The sequence below is a fragment of the Lemur catta genome, chromosome 6 (genome assembly GCF_020740605.2).
Source record: "Lemur catta isolate mLemCat1 chromosome 6, mLemCat1.pri, whole genome shotgun sequence".
NCBI lineage: Eukaryota > Metazoa > Chordata > Mammalia > Primates > Lemuridae > Lemur > Lemur catta.
In genome coordinates, this window is record NC_059133.1 from 57852883 (window position 1) to 57871727 (window position 18845).

An 18845-nucleotide genomic window follows, 5' to 3' on the forward strand; every position below is an offset into this window, starting at 1 on the left:
TCAGAAAACCACAGGTACACAAATATTTCTTTTAAAACAAAAATGAGATCATACCATATGCTGCTGGTTTTGACTGACTAAATTCCAATTTACAGGTATACCATTATTCATTAACCAATTCTTTAACTATTTAAGATTCTTTACTATTGAAACAATATTGCAAATAATATCCTTATATAAATATGTTGTACAGTTTTGTGAATATTTCTAAAGGCTAGAGTCCTAGGAGTGAAATGGCTAAGTCAGAGATAATAACACTTTAAATGTCTGACAAAAAAGACTATAGATTTGTATTGGCATTAACAAGAAAATGCCCTCTATTGTTTAAATATTAAAAGTGTTATGAAAGGGATATATACTGGTTGCTAAGGAACATAAAAGAGGTCTTGAATATTATAATAGGGAGTCTGTTATGGACTACATGCTTGTGTCCCCCCAAAATTCAAATGTTGAAACCCTAACCCCCAATGGGATAGGCATTCAAAGGTGGAATCTTTGGGAAGTCATTAAATCATGAGGGTGCACCTCTCATGATAGGATTAGTGCCCTTACAAGAGACATGGGAGGCCAGGCGTGGTGGCTCATGCCTGTAATCCTAACACTCTGGGAGGCCGAGGCGGGTGGATGGTTTGAGCTCAGGAGTTCAAGACCAGCCTGAGCAAGAGCGAGACCCTGTCTCTACTAAAAATAGAAAGAAATTGGCTGGACAACTGAAAAATATATACATATATAAAAAATCAGCCGGGCATGGTGGCACATGCCTGTAGTCCCAGCTACTCGGGAGGCTGAGGCAGAAGGATCGCTTGAGCCCAGGAGTTTGAGGTTGCTGTGAGCTAGGCTGACACCACGGCACTCTAGCCCAGGCAACAGAGTGCAACTCTGTCTAAAAAAAAATAAAAATAAAAATAAGAGACATAGGAGTTTGCTGCTTCTTTCTGCCATGTGAGGACACAGGAAGACGGCCACCTGCAAACCAGAAAGAATGCCCTCAGGATAACACCAGATCTGCCAGCACCTTGACCTTGCACTTCCCAGCCTCTAAAACTGTGAGAAATAAGGTGCTGTTTAATGGTAACTTGTTAAAACAGCCCAAACTAAGACACTATCCTTGACCCAGTAGCCAGTGGTTCTCATCTATAAAGCCCAACACCTTTGGGCTACTCTCTATAATAAGCATTTACAACACTCCCTTTATTATCCTATGCAGACTTGATACAATTTTATTGTGTCAGAGACTCAAATACCAGGAACTGGCTCTGCCAACAATGGGACAAATTTTCTGAAATGGTAAGCAGAAATTCTGAATAAAACAAACCATTGTACAATTTCCCTCCATTTAGTTGCATGCCTACAGAACTTCAAAAAATACTCTGTGTTTATTATGTAAAAGGGAGTTAGGTTATAGGCTCAGCTAATTATAAACTGTTTTTGCATCTACCAAATATCTAGGACATTTGATAGTGTAGGACTTGGGAGAATTTGTTGTGTAAGACTATACCAGGCATTGCAAGAAGTTTTAGCATCCTTGGCCTCTAACTACCAAAGGATGAATGTGCTTGCCAACCATTGTGACAATCAAAAAAACATTTTCACCTCTGTTGTGGGGTAGTACCACTTCTGCTGAGAGTAATAAGAAGCCATTGCAGGCTGGGCGCAGAGGCTCATGCCTGTAATCCTAGCATTTTGGGAGGCCGAGATGGGAGGATTACTTGCGATCAGGAGTTCAAGACCAGCTTGAGCAAGAGCAAGACCCCATCTCTACAAATATAGAAAAATTAGCCAGGTGTGGTGACATGCACCTATAGTTCCAGCTACTTGGGAGGCTGAGGCAGGATTGCTTAAGCCCAGGAGTTGGAAGCTGCAGTGAACTGTGATGATGCCACTGCACTCTAGCCCTGGCAACAGACTCAGACCCTGTCTCAAAAACAAAACAAAACAAAAAAAGGACTAATTTGACTAATTTCATACTTGGGTAGGGAAGGCACCATTGGAGAGTAGCACTGGCGATCTGGGAGAATGGTGACCCTACTGTACAGCAAGTGAGAGAGCAGAGCAGGCAGCAGAGTGCCACCAACAGAAGATGGAGTAAAGGGGTTGAGGATATAAGAAAGTTGGCTTTTTTAATCATGGAAGAGGTTTATGAGCATGGGACAAAGGTCAGACTAGTATACACATGACACATGGGAGAGGACAGGTGTCCAAAGGGGCTGATATTTTGGGCAAATCACTAAGAATGATGTGAACTAGCCAAGCTTCAAAGCTCAAAATGGAATAGTGGCAAGAATATCTCACTTCATAGGTTTTACCTTGAACACACTGTGTTTTCTTTCAAATTCTCATCACATCTCTGCAATACGACTTACAGGTAGATTTCCTGTGCAGTGGCACAGTGAGAAATCCACCCTTATGCTAATATTACGCCCACTAAACTTAAGGAGGTGAACTGCTTTGCCACACACGGCCCAACAGCCCTTCCTTTGGGGAATGATCCCTCCTCCACTTTGTGCAATTTGAATAGGGCTGTCAAGCAAGGGCCTCTGCTTGATGCAGAGATGTACGTGTGGCTGTGCTGGCCAGCATACCCCATTACCTACACAGAATCACTGGTCTAGGAATGTCACTGCCAAAGAAAAGCTTCTTATAGTTTTTTCAGGGATTTATATAAATTCTGGGACAGTGTTTTCTCTGAGATCATGAGGGCTGATAGTACTACTCCAAAAACTGTATATCCCCCACTTCATGGGTGATAAGAGCACAAGATATGGTAATCCAGTCTATGACCAGAAAACTGGTAGTGAAGGCTCCCCTTCTGTGGTCCGTATACTATTTGGGTAAACAGAAACACTAAGACACAGACATGGCAAAATATTTAATGTCTGTAGGTGTACCTCACTCTCACATTCCTATTACGATTCAACAGCCTCCACAAACTGTCAAACTGACACAGACTGGCAGAACCAGAGAAACCATGGGCACTTTCTTCCAGCAGGGTTTGAAAATCATCAAAGCCCTAGTCCTCTTGACCTGGAAATGATGGCAGGTAAGGCCTCAGGCCTCTCTGCTCGGGAGAAAAAGACCCCCAGTTCTACAGGACTCCTGAGGTCTTCTGTTCTTCTGCGGCCTGGCGCCGGGAGCGGCGCCGCTGGAGAAAGTGGTAGGCCCGGACACTGCAGAGGTAGCCCCCATACACGGTGAGGAGCATCATGGAGGTAGAGAAGGTCTTGTAGCCAATGTCGGCTAGCTGCTTGGCAGTTGGCATGTCGTCCCCTACAAAGACAGACTGAATTTAGACCCGAGGATAAGGCCTCATCTGCCTGGCCCATCTCTCTGGTTAAAGCCACTCCATAACTTCTCCATCCTGTTTAGTCCGTCTGCACTCTATACCAAATGGCCCCTACATGTAGGCAGTCTCATAAGGACACTGGAAGATATTGTTTAGGAATTCTACAATTGAAAAGGACAAATAAAGTCTGCACACAAGATACAGAAATGAGGCTGGAACCAGGCCCCTCTGAATGCCATCACAGCTACTTGGCCCTCTGTGCCTGTGGAGAGAAGTGACTGGCATGGACCACCCAGGACTGTTCTTAACTGGCACATTATGTTGAACGAACAGACATCAGTTTTTCTGGCCAGTAAGGAACTAACGGAGGTAATCGGGAATTAAACATTTGCAGTGAATTATTCTCTCCAGGAGGACCAAATGGGAATCTTTCAGGCAATATCCAATTTGTTTTCCCATAAAAACAATCTTACTCACAGTGGCGAGGTTCTCAAGTTAGCACTAAGGCATGTTTAAGCCATAACATACCTGAAATAGTGCCAACAGTATTTTTATATTATTTTAATTTACTTAACTTTTTGTAACATTAATTCTAAGTTCCAAACTCTAAGAACCTATCCCACTGGCTAAAAAGAAACTTACTGGGTCTCCAGCAAATTGTTAAATCATATTTGCACGAGATAAATTACTTTTAATTTAATTGTTCCCTAGACATTCTGAGGTAGGGGACAAGAGAAAGTTTAGTAAGGAATCCTTTGGAACAAAATGTTCGTCAATCTGGGACTATGAATGGGTTCTTAGGTTCTGTTCTGTTGAGGGAATTGATATGAAAAGACTGACTGAAATGAGTGAGAATAGGTTTCTTAAAAGTCAAGAAAAAGAACTTGGAGGAAGACAAGCTCAGAATTAGCTGGTTTAGGGGATCAAAGATACATAAGTGATTCTCAGAGTGAGCCCTAAGGGCTGAACGCTGCCTTTGAGGCAGGCCTTGAGGGTAGACCCCAAACTGAGCTGAGGGACAGCTTCTCTGAATTATAATCCCACTATGGAAAGTGACATTAAAAAAGGTCAGAAGGGCCGGGTGAGGTGGCTCATGCCTGTAATTCTAGCACTCTGAGAGGCCGAGGCGGGAGGATCGCTTGAGGTCAGGAGTTCGAGACCAGCCTGAGCAAGAGCGAGACCCCCCGTCTCTACTAAAAATAGAAAGAAATGATCTGGACAGCTAAAAATATATATGGAAAAAAATTACCCGGGCATGCTGGCACATGCCTATAGTCCCAGCTACTCAGGAGGCTGAGGCAGAAGGATTGCTTAAGCCCAGGAGTTTGAGGTTGCTGTGAGCTTGATGCCACGGCATTCTAGCCCGGGCAACAGAGTGCAACTCTGTCTCATTCATTCATTCATTCATACATACATAAATGAATGAATGAATGAATGAATGAATGAATAAATAAATAAATAAATAAATAAATAAATAAATAAGGTCAGAAGAAGAAAAACAAATGACACAGGTTCAAGATGAGAAGGGGCTACATTCAGGTTATCTGAGGTTTGAAATGACTCCAAGCTATGCATGAGATAGTGAAGAAAACACACACACACAGAGCAGGCCACTAAGGTAGTAAACAAACACCTGGCAAAGAGACCTCCAGCCCACAACCTCCCCTTGCTTATTCTTTCTCCTCCCTGCACTACCCTGGCCAGATGCTAACCAATTACAGGACCACCTTTTCAAGGGGCTGGAGGAAAAAGGCTGGAAGCATTCACCAGCCAACAAAGAAACAGCTTGGCTAGAAGAATGATACAAGACCAACTGACAGACATAATCCTGGGATCTACACCCTTACTTCCTTCTCCTGCCTAATGCATGCTGAGGTTTCTCCTAATTTTGAATTAGCAAAAACTCCTCATAGACCCTGAGCTAAAGCAGGGGCAGGAGAAATGGAGAGAACAGGTGCAGAAGTTATTTTGGAAGTAGAACATTTATGAACTGAATGGATTAGGGCAAAGCTGAAAATACCTCCAGTTTAGGAACTTTTGTGGATTGGGACTCAGAAATGAGAAGTGCAGCACATATACTAAAACTGGAATGATACAGAGAAGATTAGCATGGCTCCTGCACACGGATGACATGTAAATTCATGAAATATTCCATATTTTTTGAAGGACACCTGAATTACCCATGCTGTCTGGGAGATGTCAGAGAAATGCTCTAATGGGGGACAGCAGTGCCCAGAGTGTTGCATAATAAAATGAAAGTAGTTTACACAGGATAATACTACCCAGGGAGTGCAAGGAGTAGACACTCATGAGCAGGAAGCCTTTTTCCCCTAGGTCTGACTTTGGAACTGTGTGTGAGGAGCTGCTGGATTCTGCATTGCCTTATAAACAGCTTTCGACTGACTGACAAAGAGATGCGTGGTTTGTGGATGGCAGTTTCAAGGTATACCGGCAACATTCTATTTAGAAGGATGCCACTCTGATCAAAGAAGGTAAAAATAAGCCAGCTTGGTGGGCTAAATTACATACTGCTTTCCTGGCAGTGATGGAACAATTGAACAGTGGTAAAAGCCCCCATGTTTGGGTTTTTACTGACTTATAGGCAGTGGCCAGCAGCCTGGCCACATGGTCAGACAGAGTGCACTGCAAACCAGGTGTTTTAAAGGGATGCTCATATGGGGCATGCCCTATGGAAATATGAGGGCTTTGTTAAAGTAGAACATGTGATGACCATCAGAAGAGCCCCCTTCTAGCTTCGGAAGGTGACTGGAATCAACAAGTGGATATCCCCCGTATGCTCCCTTGAGGTGGCCACCTGGGGTCCCTGAAATGAGTGGACATGGGGGTACTGTAGTAGTGCAGAGATGGGCTGACTCTAGACAAGATCTTCTTGCACCCTCTCAGGCACAAAATGCCAATGAGAACTGCTGTGTCTGCCAGCACAAGACAGAGACTAACTGCAGAAAGACCAGGACAGGATTAAAGCAGAGGTAAAAACAACACTTGGCCTTTTTCCCCCTCGAGTGAGGTACAGGCATATGAGACATTCCAAAAGCAAATAAGTTTACTTATTTTAGAATAGACTTAATATGTATGTTTTTAAAAAATCAATCTCTCATCCCATGCCTTTTTTGGTGTAGAGAGTGTTTATATCATCTTTCGCTCTTTTATCTTGTGTCCATATAAGGCAAACATTTCCAAATAGAACTGTATTTGTGACTTAAAAAAAAGCAAGAGAAGAAAGAAGTGTCACTGTATGTATAGGGTGGTGGCAGTGTCAGTCAACAAGATCAGGACCTGGGTTTGGACATGTTAAAATTAAGATGCTCAGTGTAACATTCATGTGATGATGTCTATCAGGCAGATGGAAATGCAAATCTATACAGATCTTGGTAGAGAAGCTTTCAGAAACAGATGGATATAGCAAGCGACACCAAAGCACTTCTCTTTCTGAAGAGAAAGGGAAAGGCCAAGGGAGCAATAGTTTGAAGAAGGGAACAATTAAGGAAAGAAGACAAGAAATTCCAGAAACATCTGGTGGAATTTTTATTTTAACTACATCTCCCTTCCTGGTTGAAAATCACTGCTGTATCAAATCACTGCCACTGATGGAGGTACGCTGTGTCTTTCCAGTGTGTTAAGCTAGAACAAAAATTGGGTACCACTACTGCAAAGTTAACATGATGGCTGGTTAGATGGGACCATTGGGTGGGAATGGGCCACTAGGTCACAGGGAAGCCTAGGGTGGAAGTCAGTTTAGTGCGCTGCATGGGAACAGGCAGTATAGGGCAAGTAAAGAGCACAGATTCTTAGCCAGGGGCCCAGTGGGCCTATGAACCCCCACAGCGTTCATATGTGTCCAGCATTTTTCCAGCACAGAAAGAGATCATTAGAAGGATCATAACCTCCTCACCCAAAGATAAGAACTGATGAGAATGACAGGGCAGTAACTTGAGAAGGTAACACGATCAAGAAAATTCTAGTTTTGTTTTGCTTATTAACAAGAAAGATTTGAATATGTTTTAAAGGGGAGGAAGCTGGTGTGGCTAAACTGAGGATAAAAGTGAGGTGGGCAGGACAGAACCAGACAGAGGATGGCCCAGGAAAAGATGAAATCTCATGGAGTGATGAGGTTGGGCTGCAGGTTTCAGAAGAAGGAAAAGGCATGGAAAAAGTCATTCTGAAAAATGTCATAGGGGTGCGATTTCCAAGGGCTTTGTGGCTCTTCTTTTTTTCTGCCCTAAACATGGGAGGACCTCAAGGCTCAGGTTATTCCCCTGGTAAAACTTATTCCCTCAAATGGGTCTATCATCTCAGCTTAGATTCATTTATTTATCTTCTTCACGGCACTTAAGGCACACCATGGTATGAAGGCCGTGGAAAAGAACATGGCTTCCGTTTCAAAGGAGCTTATGGTGTGATGGGAATAAGCTATGTAGCCTATATCATTAGAAAAGTAGAAAGTGCGTGAGAAGAGGCACCGTGAGAATTCAGCGACAGGGTGGAGGCTCGAGAAAAGTTAGCAGAAAGGTGTAGGGGTGGGATGGGGTGGAGGTGTATTTTTAGAAGGGTGGGCAGGATTTACACTGTTTGAAGCCTAGAAGAGAGAGGGGGACAGCATTCCGCAGTGCAAGATGAGCTGGATAACCAATACGCACGAAGGGTGACTGGGAAAGCCACGTATCAGGGCTCAGCGGAAGGAAGGAAGGAGCATTTGGAGTGGGAGCGTTGAGGGCCAAGACGCCCAAGCCAAGACGCGAGGTTTAACAGGATCAGCGACGTGCTCTAGCAAGGGTGACCTACTGCTGCAAGGGGGTTGGGCAGTACGGACCGCGGCTCGCAGTCGGCTGCGCAGCATACTCCCGTGACCTCCAGGGCACCGAAGCCCGAAGACTAGGGGATTAGAGGATGCGGTAAGCACGGCCTGGCCCAGATGGGCGTGCACGCAGCGGGATCCGCGGCCCCTGCTCTGCCCAGTCGACAGCGTACCTGGATGTTGCAGCTCCTTCGAGTCCAACCGAGGCTTCCGCAGGAAGTGTCTCACTGCCACGGTCCGCGCAACTTCCTAGTGCGACCGAACGCAGCACTCGAAACCAGACACGTGAGGGTAGCGGCCCCAAAACAACCCTGAACGCCTCAGCTATTGGTGCGCAAAGCTACCCTTTCTTCCTCTCATTCGCCTGTTTCAGCCTCTAGGACTCGGCTTCCGACGGGCCCGGCCCAGCATAACGCCACCCACTAAGGGTGGAGCCCACTCCTGCTGCCATTCCCGCGCGTGGCTGACTTTGGACTTCGGCTTCCGGGCCAATTATCTTTACTACGCATCCTCAGACGAACCTTCCTCTCGGAGAAGCCCGTTGAATTCTGGGGGTTGTGGTTACGCTCCCTTAAGAAAGGATGTTTGGTAACCCATGCTCTGGAACCGGAAGTTTTAGGATGCTAAGTCATAATCAACCAATCCCCAGCGTACAGCGTGGTGACGTCTCTAGTAGCTGGGTAGATTCTCCCGGCGCCAGCCTTGTGGAGGTGGACCGCGCGCCCCCTAGAGCCGGGAGCTGCCCTGTCCCGGGTGGCTGGGCTGCGGGCGGAGCTCAGGTAGGAACCGGGGTGGGAAGGGTGGGAAGCGCGAGGCCTGGACCGCCAAGGATGTGGCAGGTTGAGCCATGACCACGGAGTGGGCACGGTGGGGGGTGAGTTTCTAATGTCTCTGTCCCGTGTGTGACCTCCCCGGCTAGCAGCCGGTGTGATAAAGCCCCTCAGAAGCGCCGGGAAGGCTGGGTGCCAGCTTGAGGGGAGGGGCGTGGGGGGTGCTGGCGGGAGACGGGACAGAGGGGACTGAGTGAGCACCTTTGCTGAGGGCCGGCAGTGGCTGGGATTATCAAGGAGGGATCTTTTTTCATTTTTCCTACGGTAAGACCGAAAACATACATGCAGTGATACAAAACAGCACACGCACTGCCACACTCACTAAAGCTCCCTTCCCCAACTCTGTTTCTGGAAAAACCATGCTTTATTGGGTAGAGAAGTAGGCCTGACAGGAAGGCCTCAGATTCACAGTTAACTGTGGAGTGAACAAAAGTAGGCAAAAGTGTTTGAAGCTGCCTCTCTGCCCCCACCTTAACCTCCTGGGGAGGCAGCTCTGGATTTTCTTAGTGCCTCCACCTGGACCTCTCACTTTTGCTGCCTGATCTGGGCAGCTCTGCCCTTCGCTTGTAAGACAGTGAATTCTCGAGGGCTAGGAGCAGAGAGGATCCTGCCCCCCTGGCTTGTTGGGGAGTAAGGGAGGGCTAACACAATGCTGGCCAGAGCCACAGTATGCCAGGTGCTGCCACACAGGAAGCTGAGACCCCTGCTGGACCCGGACACAGGAGCCTCCCAGGCCCTTGGGGACTATTTATAGCTGAGGGCTTAGGCTGCTGACCCATGACATTCCCCCACTGCCACCCCATCTTGGAGCAAGGCCAGTCCAAAGCACACTCCTCACCCTCCCCCCTGCTATTCTTGCCTCACCCCAGAGAGTAGGCTGGTTTTTATTTTCTTCCTCCTCCTTGAGTTTTTCCACTTCTGAAGTGCTGATGTGGTCAGTACATCATGAGAAGGCCCTCACTGAAGAAAAGAGAGCTGGCTTTGGAATATCAGGACTCACCAACATGGGAACCTGCTCACCCTTCCCCACCTCTGCTCAGCTTTTGGACCACTCTGGCCCCCTGGCCTCCAGATGCCAGGTGCTGGTTAGCTTCGCTGGCTGGTCTGGAGCAGCTGAGAAAAAGGTGCAGGATTTGGGAGGAGGAAAGGGGTAAGAGTCAGGGATGTCCTCTGGGGAGACAGCAGCAGGAGTGGCCCCCAGCTAGAGCTACTGAGAAGAGAGACAGAGCAAATGCAAAGGTCACAGGTAGCTCAGTGATCTGAGCCTACTGTGAAAAGGAATAGCTCTGTCAGCAGATTAAGTTCCTGCCCCCCCAAAGAAGGTGCTGGCGGGGAGGGTGAGGGAAGGCTAGGAAAGGTCACACAGGGTGGGAGGGGCTGGCAAAGAACTAGGAACCGGGAAGTCCCTGGGGAGAATGGCAAGCCACAGGGCCAGAGATGCCAGCATGGCAGCAACTCTGGTGCCAGGGCAGCCTGGGGGAGGGGCAAAGGGGATGACCAGAGGTTTCTGAGGACGCAGATGTTGCTAGGAGAAGCTAGAAGGGGGTTGTTTGAGATCTTTGTATTTTGTTAACAAACACTGAGATCCACTGAAGCTGTGTGGGGCCTGGCAGAGGTCAGTCAAGGGGCCCCTGGGTCCTATGTCAGCTCAAAAGCCCAGACCCCTCCCAGGCAGCTCTTGCCTCATCCCTCCTGTGGCTAAGGTACTTCTTTAGCCACTTAACAGGACTCCTAGACTGTGTGAAGGAGCAACTGGCAGCTCCTGCCCTGATGTCCTCTTTCCCTACCCTCCCCCAAACACACACAACTGAAGCGGGCAGCACTCAGGCTTGGGTTCTACCCCTCCCAGAGGACAGGGAGAAAGCCCCACATCTGGAGAGGGACATGGCAACTCCATTTCTAGCAAGATGTGGTAGCAGGAGACTGCAGGCTGCTTGGCAGTTCAGGATCTCCAGGTGCGTAGCTGGGCCCACTGCCTCCTGTCCTCCAGTGAGAAGCTGAGAAGATTCTGCTCCATGGGGAGTCTCGCAGATCCTGGTGACTAGGTGCCCCAAGCTTCTGCCGGTCTCCATTAAGATAAAGAATCTGCCTGGCCTGGGCCCTGGCCCGGGCCCTGGCCCCACTCACATATGTTCTGGATGATTCTGCAGGCAGCGGATGAATTCACCCACTGGCTGGCTCTCATAGCACACCTTGTACACAGCCATGAACAAAGGGAACCTAGAGCAGAGAGAGAAAAGCTCAGCTTAGGCTTCCATTCCTGGCCCACCCTCTACCTCCACCCCTAACTCCCCATTCTCTGCCTAACCCTCCACTCCCCTACCCTCCCAGTCAGGAGCTCAGGCAGACTCTGGCTCTCGGTTTCCACCTGCTGAGAATCCAAACTCCCTAGCCTTGGGTTTTGGAGTCAGGTTGCTAATTTCCCTGCTCCCTAACATATTGAACTTGCCCGCATGTTTCCCTGGCTTGAATTTTTGTTCCAATTGGGCAACCCACTAAAGCTCTCTGAGCTTCAGTGTCATCAACCATAAAATGGGGCCAATATAACGCAGTTGTGAAGATATAATTGTGAATGTGAAGATATGATTATGTATTATGTGAAAGTGCTCAATAAATAGCAGTTTCCTTCTTCCTATCCTGTTCCCCAGCTGCCCCCTTTACCAGGAGGCTTTACCCTGACCAGCATGAGCTGATCTTCCGAACCTGTTTCCTATGCTCTTCTAGGATTCTTTCCCAGACCAACAGAGCTCTGCTCTGATCAGCCCCGTCAGCCCTGCTGTCTTGGTGCTCCCTGAAAAGGAGCACCCTGAAGCAGAGCCCATCCTTCTCCTCACACCTCAGGACCCTGGACAGGATTCAGGGGACAGAAAGTTTGGCCTTGGGGAAGAGACTCAGACTAGGGGTGATGGACAGAGAGGTGGGACAATCAGATGAGCTGCCTTGAGAGCTCCAACTCCGAGAGCAGAGGACAAGGAGGAAAGGATGCAGAGGGGTGCAAGTAATGTAGTGTGAAGAGCACTAGACTGGAAGGAGTTCAAAGACCATGAACTAGCCAGGGACAATGGGCATACCAGACTCTCTCCAAGCTCTAGTCTTTTTGTCTGAAACATAAGGTCACACTCCCCTCTGTCCACTTCACAGATTGTGGAGGGTTCAGGAAGATGACGAAGGGAGAGCACTTCTGGCTGTGGCCGACACTTACTTGTCCACCAGGCCCTTGTGCTGGAGGATGCTGTGTAGCTCCCGGGCTGTCTGGGGCCCCTGCAGCTTCTGCCCATTCAGCATCTCTTTCTCCAGCTGCTCAATGGACTGTGCAGAAAACAGGGCATGTGGAGGGAAGTGGGAGAAGAGGGTTGTCAGTATGTCTGGGGCTCAGATGGGAGGTGGGGTCTTGGGGGGGAAAGAAGGGGTGGGAATGTTCACAATAGTATTAATGTTTGTACTCAAGAGATGCCTCCTGTTGAGTGCCTCTACCTTGACACCCACCCTCTGTTCTCCCTTCTCCCAGGGCCCACCTTTCCTGTACGGGCAAAGGCCTCGGCCACCTTGCGGTTCCGCCCTCCATAACAGGTAGTGATGAGATCAGCAACACCGCAGCTCTCCAAGAATGTGGCAGAGGACACAGGGCCACTGCAGAAGAGCTTGGCAAAGGCGATCATCTCCATGAGTCCCAGCCGGATCACCGCTGCCTTGGTGTTGTCGCCAAAGCCCAGCCCATCACAGAAGCCAGCTCCTACAGCCACTACATTCTTGGGGGAATGGAGGTCATAGGTGAGAAAGGACCCTCCTCCTGCAGGCCCCAGGTAGAGCCCTCAGCACCTGCCTTGTGCTCCTTATATCAGCCATGACACAGCTACTGTGTAAGTGAAGCCTAATGTATGTGCTCCTAAAGTATTTCCACCTCTGGGTTTTCCCACTTGATGTACCCACTTTCTTAAACCCTGCCCCATACTCCCTCCTTGAGGACATTTTCTGAAAGCACTCTTCTCTCTAGCTGGCCCTTCCATCCGTGACCATTCCATAGCCCTCATGTCCATAGCTGTTCAGGATCCATAGTTCTGATTATCAATCTATCTGGGTGTCCTGGCTGTTTTGCCTCTCCTATTAGCCTGGGCATCTCCTCTTCCCCGCTGGACCACCTCCTGGAGACAGGGAAAAGGGGAAAGGAAGAAGAGGGTCCAGTGTCTGATGATGAATAGGCAGCAGGCCTGAATGACCCTAGCTTTGCTTCTGCAGTTCTTCCTGTGTGTGTGGGACTTGGTGGGGAAGGGGAGCAACTGCTCAAGAGTGAAAACCTGGAGTACCAGCAACCCTGTAGAACTAAGCTGGCTCTCCTTTAGGACCTTCTCCCCACCCCATAGCTGCCTCTGTGCCCCTCTCACCTTTAAGGCTCCACAGATCTCGACGGTGTCCACCTCTGGCACCACTGTGATACGGAAATTGGGTGTCTGCATCAGTTCTTTCAGAAGTTGTCCCTGGGCCGGGTCCTTGCAGCCTAAAGTGGGGAAGGGGCAAGGCTTTGAGGGGGGACTCTTGAACTGTTCTTCTCACATCTGCCCTAAGCAGGACCTGCAGCCCCTTCCCTGAGGGTATCCCAACCTCCCTCACCTCTGATGCTTGGGTCTCCTTCCTTTCCCTGCTTTATGGGGAGGAGACAGCTAAGTGGGGTTGGAGGAGAGTATGGGGAAGGGATGCAACTAGAGCTGCCTGTGTATGTGGGTGGTGGGGGGCTCTCACCAATGGTTGTTTCACAGAACTTCTCATCAGCCACCTCGCTGGCAATGTTGGCCCCCATCAGCACGCTCATGGGGATGCCAAGGCGTTCCCCAATCACTTCGGAGATGAGCTTCAGCCCATTGGGGCCCTCGTCTACCCCCTGGGCACAGGATGGAGCTCAGGCCAGGTGCCCTTATGGCCAATGGAGGGCTTCCCACCCAGAAATCCTGCCCCTTCCAAATCCACTGTTCATCATTATCCCTCCCAGAGGTCCTGCCCCATCCTACCCAGCTAAAGTTTGCCATGAGGAGGGTGGACATGTGAAAAATTCTCCTGCCACATACCTTTGACCTACTTCTCCAAGGCGATATATCCCCTCCATGTCTCTAGACAGCTCTTTCCTAACTACCTCAAACAGGAGGTAGTCCATGCAGTGATGTCACTGCTCCAAACCAGCTCGCCTTTCACACTCCTCAAACCAGCCCACTTCTCATATCCCCAAGGCATCCCTTTACACCTCCCAAACTCCCTGAAGACACTGGCCTTCAGACCAATCTCTCATCTACTTCCCAGCCAGCCTCCCTTCCAGCAGCCCCAGCCTCTGACTGCTTACTTTAGCCTTTCCAAAGCCAATTCCTCTGTCCTCTCTGAGCAACTCTTGGCCTACATCTGCCATTTTATGTTCTCCTTGCTTCACCCTCCCCGAGCCCCATAACAGTTGCACTGTCCCACACCCACATCAACGTGTCCCTGGCACCTTAATAAGAGACATGCCAATGGCGTTTTTCTTCAGGTGGCCCTTGAGCTGGTCACAGATCTTGCCAATGAACTGATGGGGCACCACAAAGACCAGAATGTCAGCATCCACTGCAGCCTGGACCACATCTGGGACAGCTACCTGTGGGGGTGACCAGGTGCTCAGGGGCCTGGTAGATCTCTCCTAGCCCCTGTGGAACCCCATTCAGGATATCTGGGAGCTAAAGAGTGAGGCTGGTGGGGGAGAAGGAAAGGTGGTTTGGGACAGAATCTAGAAGGACTGAACTTGGAGGAACAAGACACTCTATTCCCTCCCCCAGCCATCACTCGCCCTCATTCCAGCTGTCTGGGCTCTTCAGGACTGGAAACCTCCTCCCAGCATTTCTGTCCCTTGGCTGTGGGACAGTAAGCGAAGTCAAAAGTAGCCTGGGCTTGGCAGGAGGAAGAGGCCAAATAAGATTTCATCACCGTGCTCCCTAGGGCCCCCAGCTGGGAAGCAGTCTTTCTGCTCTCTCCTGCTCCCCCTTTCCAGGTAGGGAGAGAGGCACATGGATGTGACCAAAGACCATAAGTCCAAGGAGCAGCCTCCCAGTCTGTTAATAACCCAGTGAATGAGTAACAGGATTAGCGCCTGTGGCAGGCACTACCTGGACCCCAAGTCTGGGAGCCTAGTCTTTGGCTGCCAAGGAGACAGGCTTCCTTTCCAGTCCTTTCCCCACCCACCTGCCTGGGAGCCTGTAAGGGGGTAGGTACATTCCAGTTCTCCTCAGTCCTAGAAAGCGTCCACAGCAGTCCTCCTGAGCTGTTTCCCAAGTCCAGCTCCCACCTGAAACTGCCCCCTCTCAGCAGGAGGCACCTCTTGAGTAAGACCCACCATCCTGGCTGTCCCTCCCTCTACTTCCCTCTCTCCTTTCCTTGCAAGGTATTGGGGCTCACCACATTTGGGGGCAGCTTGTGCCCTGGCAGGTATTTAACATTCTCATGCTGCGTGTTGATGATCTCTGTCAGCTTTCTGCCTCCAACATCTTCCTCAAACACCCACATGGTCACCCGTGGGTCAAAGCTTGCCAGCTGGGCTGCATTGCCACCCACGATCTTGGCGATGGCAGAGCCCCTGGCAGGAGGGGGAGGACAGGAGAGTGGAGGAGTGAGGGAGGGAACAGTGGCAGGGGTTGGGGCAGTGCCCCATCTCAGGATCTCACAGCAGCCCACCAGATTATTCACTCCCACTGTCCGTGCCACCCCCACTCCCATGACAACTGTGTCCCCAATGACCAGGCAGTAGAAAGGAGACTCAGTCCACCTCACCCTTTGCCACTAGAGAAGGGGGCCAGCCTTCTGATCGCTCCCCCCCCAAACCCAAACAGCTTTTCAAACAGAGCATGCCCTGGAGACTCCATTCCCAGCCGCAAACAGGTGCGGCTGACCAGGCAGGCAGGGGCCAGGAGCAATCTGGGCACTGCCTGTCTTGTGCCTGCAGGCACAGACGATAGCACCAGGGGCTGAACAGGAACCTGAGGGCATTTCCTACCCACTCTCTGCCTCCTCCTTAGCCCTTCTGTAATTAGGGGGACCCACGCTGCCCCCACATCCCCTAGCAGAGCCGCTTACCAGTTGCCGGAGCCTACAATGCAGACTTTCTTGCCAGCCATGGTTCTGCTTCTCTGCCCAAGCAGGCTCAGTGCCACACTCCCCAGCTCTTCTGCCGGTGGGAGCATTTAACTCTGCCACACGTGGGTGCAGCCAAGCCCCGCCCTCCAGGGGTGGGTGGAGGCTGGCGCCCAGGGAGATTGAGAGTCTGGCAGGGCCAGGGAAAGGGGAGAAAAGGGTAGGGACAGGTGGGGAACAGGAACAGAGCAGAGACCAGGCTCAGCTTCTCCTAGGTTTGCCAGCTGACAGTGCTGGCAAGCTTCTTACATTGGCCCCAGCCCAGTTCCCCATCCCCCTCCTAGCCATGGTCTCCTTTTGAGGTCTGCCAAGAAAATAGCCCATATAAGGAGCAGGTGACTGGTCCCCCTCACTCCCTTCTGTCCCCCAGCACTGAAATAAATTGTATTTAGCCTTAGCAACTAGGGGAGTGCTTTCTTTTCAGAGGTGGGGGATTCTCTGCCCTTCGTTCTCTGGCCACATACCCTTGCAGGGCTCCAAATAGTGTCTCCTTTTGTCCTTTAGCAGGCCCACACTAGCTCCACTGTAGGGTTGGGGGTGGGGGATGTGGGCCCACTTTTAAAGGTAAGACCACATAAGAGGTAAGGGCCTGCTCTGTGGACAACCCAGCCCAAGGATAAGACCACAGAAGACTCAGGTCATCTTGGTCACCCACAGTGGTCATCTCAGGGACTCACCGATGAGCCTCTCCTGAGACAATCCCCACCAGAAAGTCTTCTAGGAGGAGTGGGAAAGGTCAAAGTTAGGGGACTCAGGATTGTGGCCCACAGTTCTCCTTTTGTAGACTCTGGGCTAAAGACATGAGAAAATAGGAAACAGGGCAAAGTGTACACTGTCCTTGAGAGGTTTTGAGCTTCCTTCAGTTCCTCCTTTCATGGGTTTCCAAGCTACTGCACAAGGAGCTTCCTCAAGTTAATGGCTAGTTTGCAGAGGCCAGAGAGGGGGAGGTAGGACCTGGGGCAGCTGTGTCCTCTGGCGCTTTGTGGTCTCAGATACCTTACTGGAAAGTACTGTGGTGCGTGATTCTGTGGGGAGGCGGAGAATGGAAGGAACACACATTCAGCAGTTCAGGGCTCTGTCACCCACAGCCATCTGTTTGACTAAGAGAGGGAGCTCTGGTTTCCAGGCTGATCTAGAGAGTAAAGCAAGAGACTTCTAACATTGTGAACCTTGGCCTAGAGGGCAGATAACACTGTATGCTCACGTGCCGACCTCCTGGCCTGGCAGCCTATTAATAAATGAGTGTCACCGTCCCCTTGGCCTGCTACTGGCCTGCAACTGGTAATAAGCACTGGGCCACAGGGGAGTCTGTGTGCAACCAATGGGTAAGGGTAAGTGGGCAGGAGGTCAAGACTCCTGTCCACTTACCACGTACTCCAGGAGAAATGGTTTTGTAAGTTCCAGGGACTGCCCAGGAAAAGCCCACCATATTCTCCTTCCATGGCCAGGGAGTTCCCTGAAGGGAAACATACATGAATTCGGTAGCTGGCTGTTCTCCTTAGAACAAAGTTAAACCTAACACACAGACAGCCTCCCACAGACCGCTCCTTTATTGCACTGGCACTGACAAAAGCACCAGTGCCAGGCTGCCAGCTGGGAGCACTGATTATGGGTGGTGAAGAGAAAGGATGCTTCTGTCCCTGGCACATGAGAACCCCAAAGAATGGATGTTTATGCATAAAATAACCCCTTTGTTTTTGCCTAAACGCTTCCCTCAATTTGCCCCTACAATCATTTTAGGTAGCGTGTAGACAAATAATTTGCTCATTTATAGGAATAAAGAGGGTGCAGAGATGCAGAATTGGCTCATCCTAGGAAGTTATCTGTATCACTAGAGCTCTTTTCCCAAGAGCAAACTGTAGATTATTTGCTTGAAATTAATAATGGTTCATCAGCCATTCATTACACATGTAATTAGCCTGGGCAAAAACAGATGCCATTTCAATGTCCTTGACATCAATTTTCTCCACTCCAAGTTATCACCCCAACACACTTTTCTCTCTGTTTTCCCCTCTCAAGTCTGATAAACCTTCAAGTTCCAGACTGGGAACAGTGGTTGTATTTCTGGTGGGTTTGATTACATACACCAAACAGGCAATACTAGAGTGTCCCCATCCATGGAGGCAAAGGATCATTTTTAAACTACAACTCTGGAGTGTGGTTGCACTCATCTTATATTCTAAACTCCCTCCTTGGATAATGGCACAAAGGAGAAAAGTAATGAGGCACCAGGTGGGGAGCAGACAGAACTGCAGCACGAAGTTATGCATTTGCTAATAGGAGTAATCACTCCCGAGCAGTCTTCCAAACTCTGCCAATGAGGGGCTGGTTGTCTACAGTATGGTAACAACATAGCACTCCCAGGCTGGTCTTAAGAACCTGAAGTCTTACCCAGAGTCATAAAAGTGGAACCTCAAAGAGTGGCAGACACAAAAATGTCTTTAGTCATCCAGGCCCTGGCCCGTATCTAGACAGAAGTCCTGGGAGGGAAGTGAAAGTCCATGTTACACGTAATGGATCGTAGGCACCCAAGGACAAGTCACTCCAGCCAGCTAGTTCCCTGGGGGAGCTCAGAAGGAGAAGACAGTGCCACTGACCTGTTAGTACCTCCCTAACAAGGGAACTGGGGGCAGGACTCTAAGATCCAGCGAAGCCCAATAATCCCAGCCAGCACCTAGCCTGCTTGGATCCCTGAGGCTGAGAGACCAACCCCTAAGGTAAGGCCCTGAGGTCCACAAAGGTAGAACTCTTGTTTTCTACTTTGTCCCCATAGCCT

The 18845-nt window shown here is 49.7% G+C and overlaps 2 protein-coding genes, 1 long non-coding RNA gene and 1 pseudogene across 3 annotated transcripts; 2 read left to right on the forward strand and 2 right to left on the reverse strand.

Moving 5' to 3' along the window:
• Positions 1-2854: 2854 nt before the first annotated feature.
• Positions 2855-8577, reverse strand: LOC123640386 (cytochrome c oxidase assembly protein COX14). The gene is made up of 2 exons (XM_045554949.1): positions 8273-8577; positions 2855-3267 (listed from the first exon to the last, which is right to left on the reverse strand). The coding sequence occupies exon 2, from the start codon at positions 3257-3259 to the stop codon at positions 3086-3088; it is 174 nt and encodes a 57-aa protein (XP_045410905.1). The 5' UTR covers positions 3260-3267; positions 8273-8577; the 3' UTR covers positions 2855-3085.
• Positions 5348-5444, forward strand: LOC123640846 (annotated as a pseudogene).
• Positions 8578-8832: 255 nt separating the features above from the next.
• LOC123640389 lies at positions 8833-16466 on the forward strand. Its single transcript, XR_006735967.1, has 2 exons — positions 8833-8878; positions 12438-16466. It is a non-coding gene; the product is annotated as an uncharacterized LOC123640389 (long non-coding RNA).
• GPD1 (glycerol-3-phosphate dehydrogenase 1) lies at positions 9252-18825 on the reverse strand. Its single transcript, XM_045554951.1, has 8 exons — positions 16013-18825; positions 15338-15515; positions 14403-14543; positions 13667-13805; positions 13312-13424; positions 12445-12678; positions 12132-12238; positions 9252-11149 (listed from the first exon to the last, which is right to left on the reverse strand). Exons 1-8 carry the CDS (start codon positions 16117-16119, stop codon positions 11053-11055), a joined length of 1116 nt encoding a protein of 371 aa, XP_045410907.1. The 5' UTR covers positions 16120-18825; the 3' UTR covers positions 9252-11052.
• Positions 18826-18845: the final 20 nt, after the last annotated feature.

Bases quoted from the DNA above. Each gene is read 5' to 3' on its own strand.
- GPD1 (XM_045554951.1), bottom strand. From the start codon at position 16,119: ATGCTCCCACCGGCAGAAGAGCTGGGGAGTGTGGCACTGAGCCTGCTT. The intron at 13,425-13,666 runs GTGAGAGCCCCC...TCCCCACTTTAG, and splicing joins GTTCTGTGAAACAACCATTG to GCTGCAAGGACCCGGCCCAG. The intron at 12,679-13,311 runs GTGAGAGGGGCA...CATTCCCCCAAG, and splicing joins AGATCTGTGGAGCCTTAAAG to AATGTAGTGGCTGTAGGAGC.
- LOC123640386 (XM_045554949.1), bottom strand. From the start codon at position 3,259: ATGCCAACTGCCAAGCAGCTAGCCGACATTGGCTACAAGACCTTCTCT.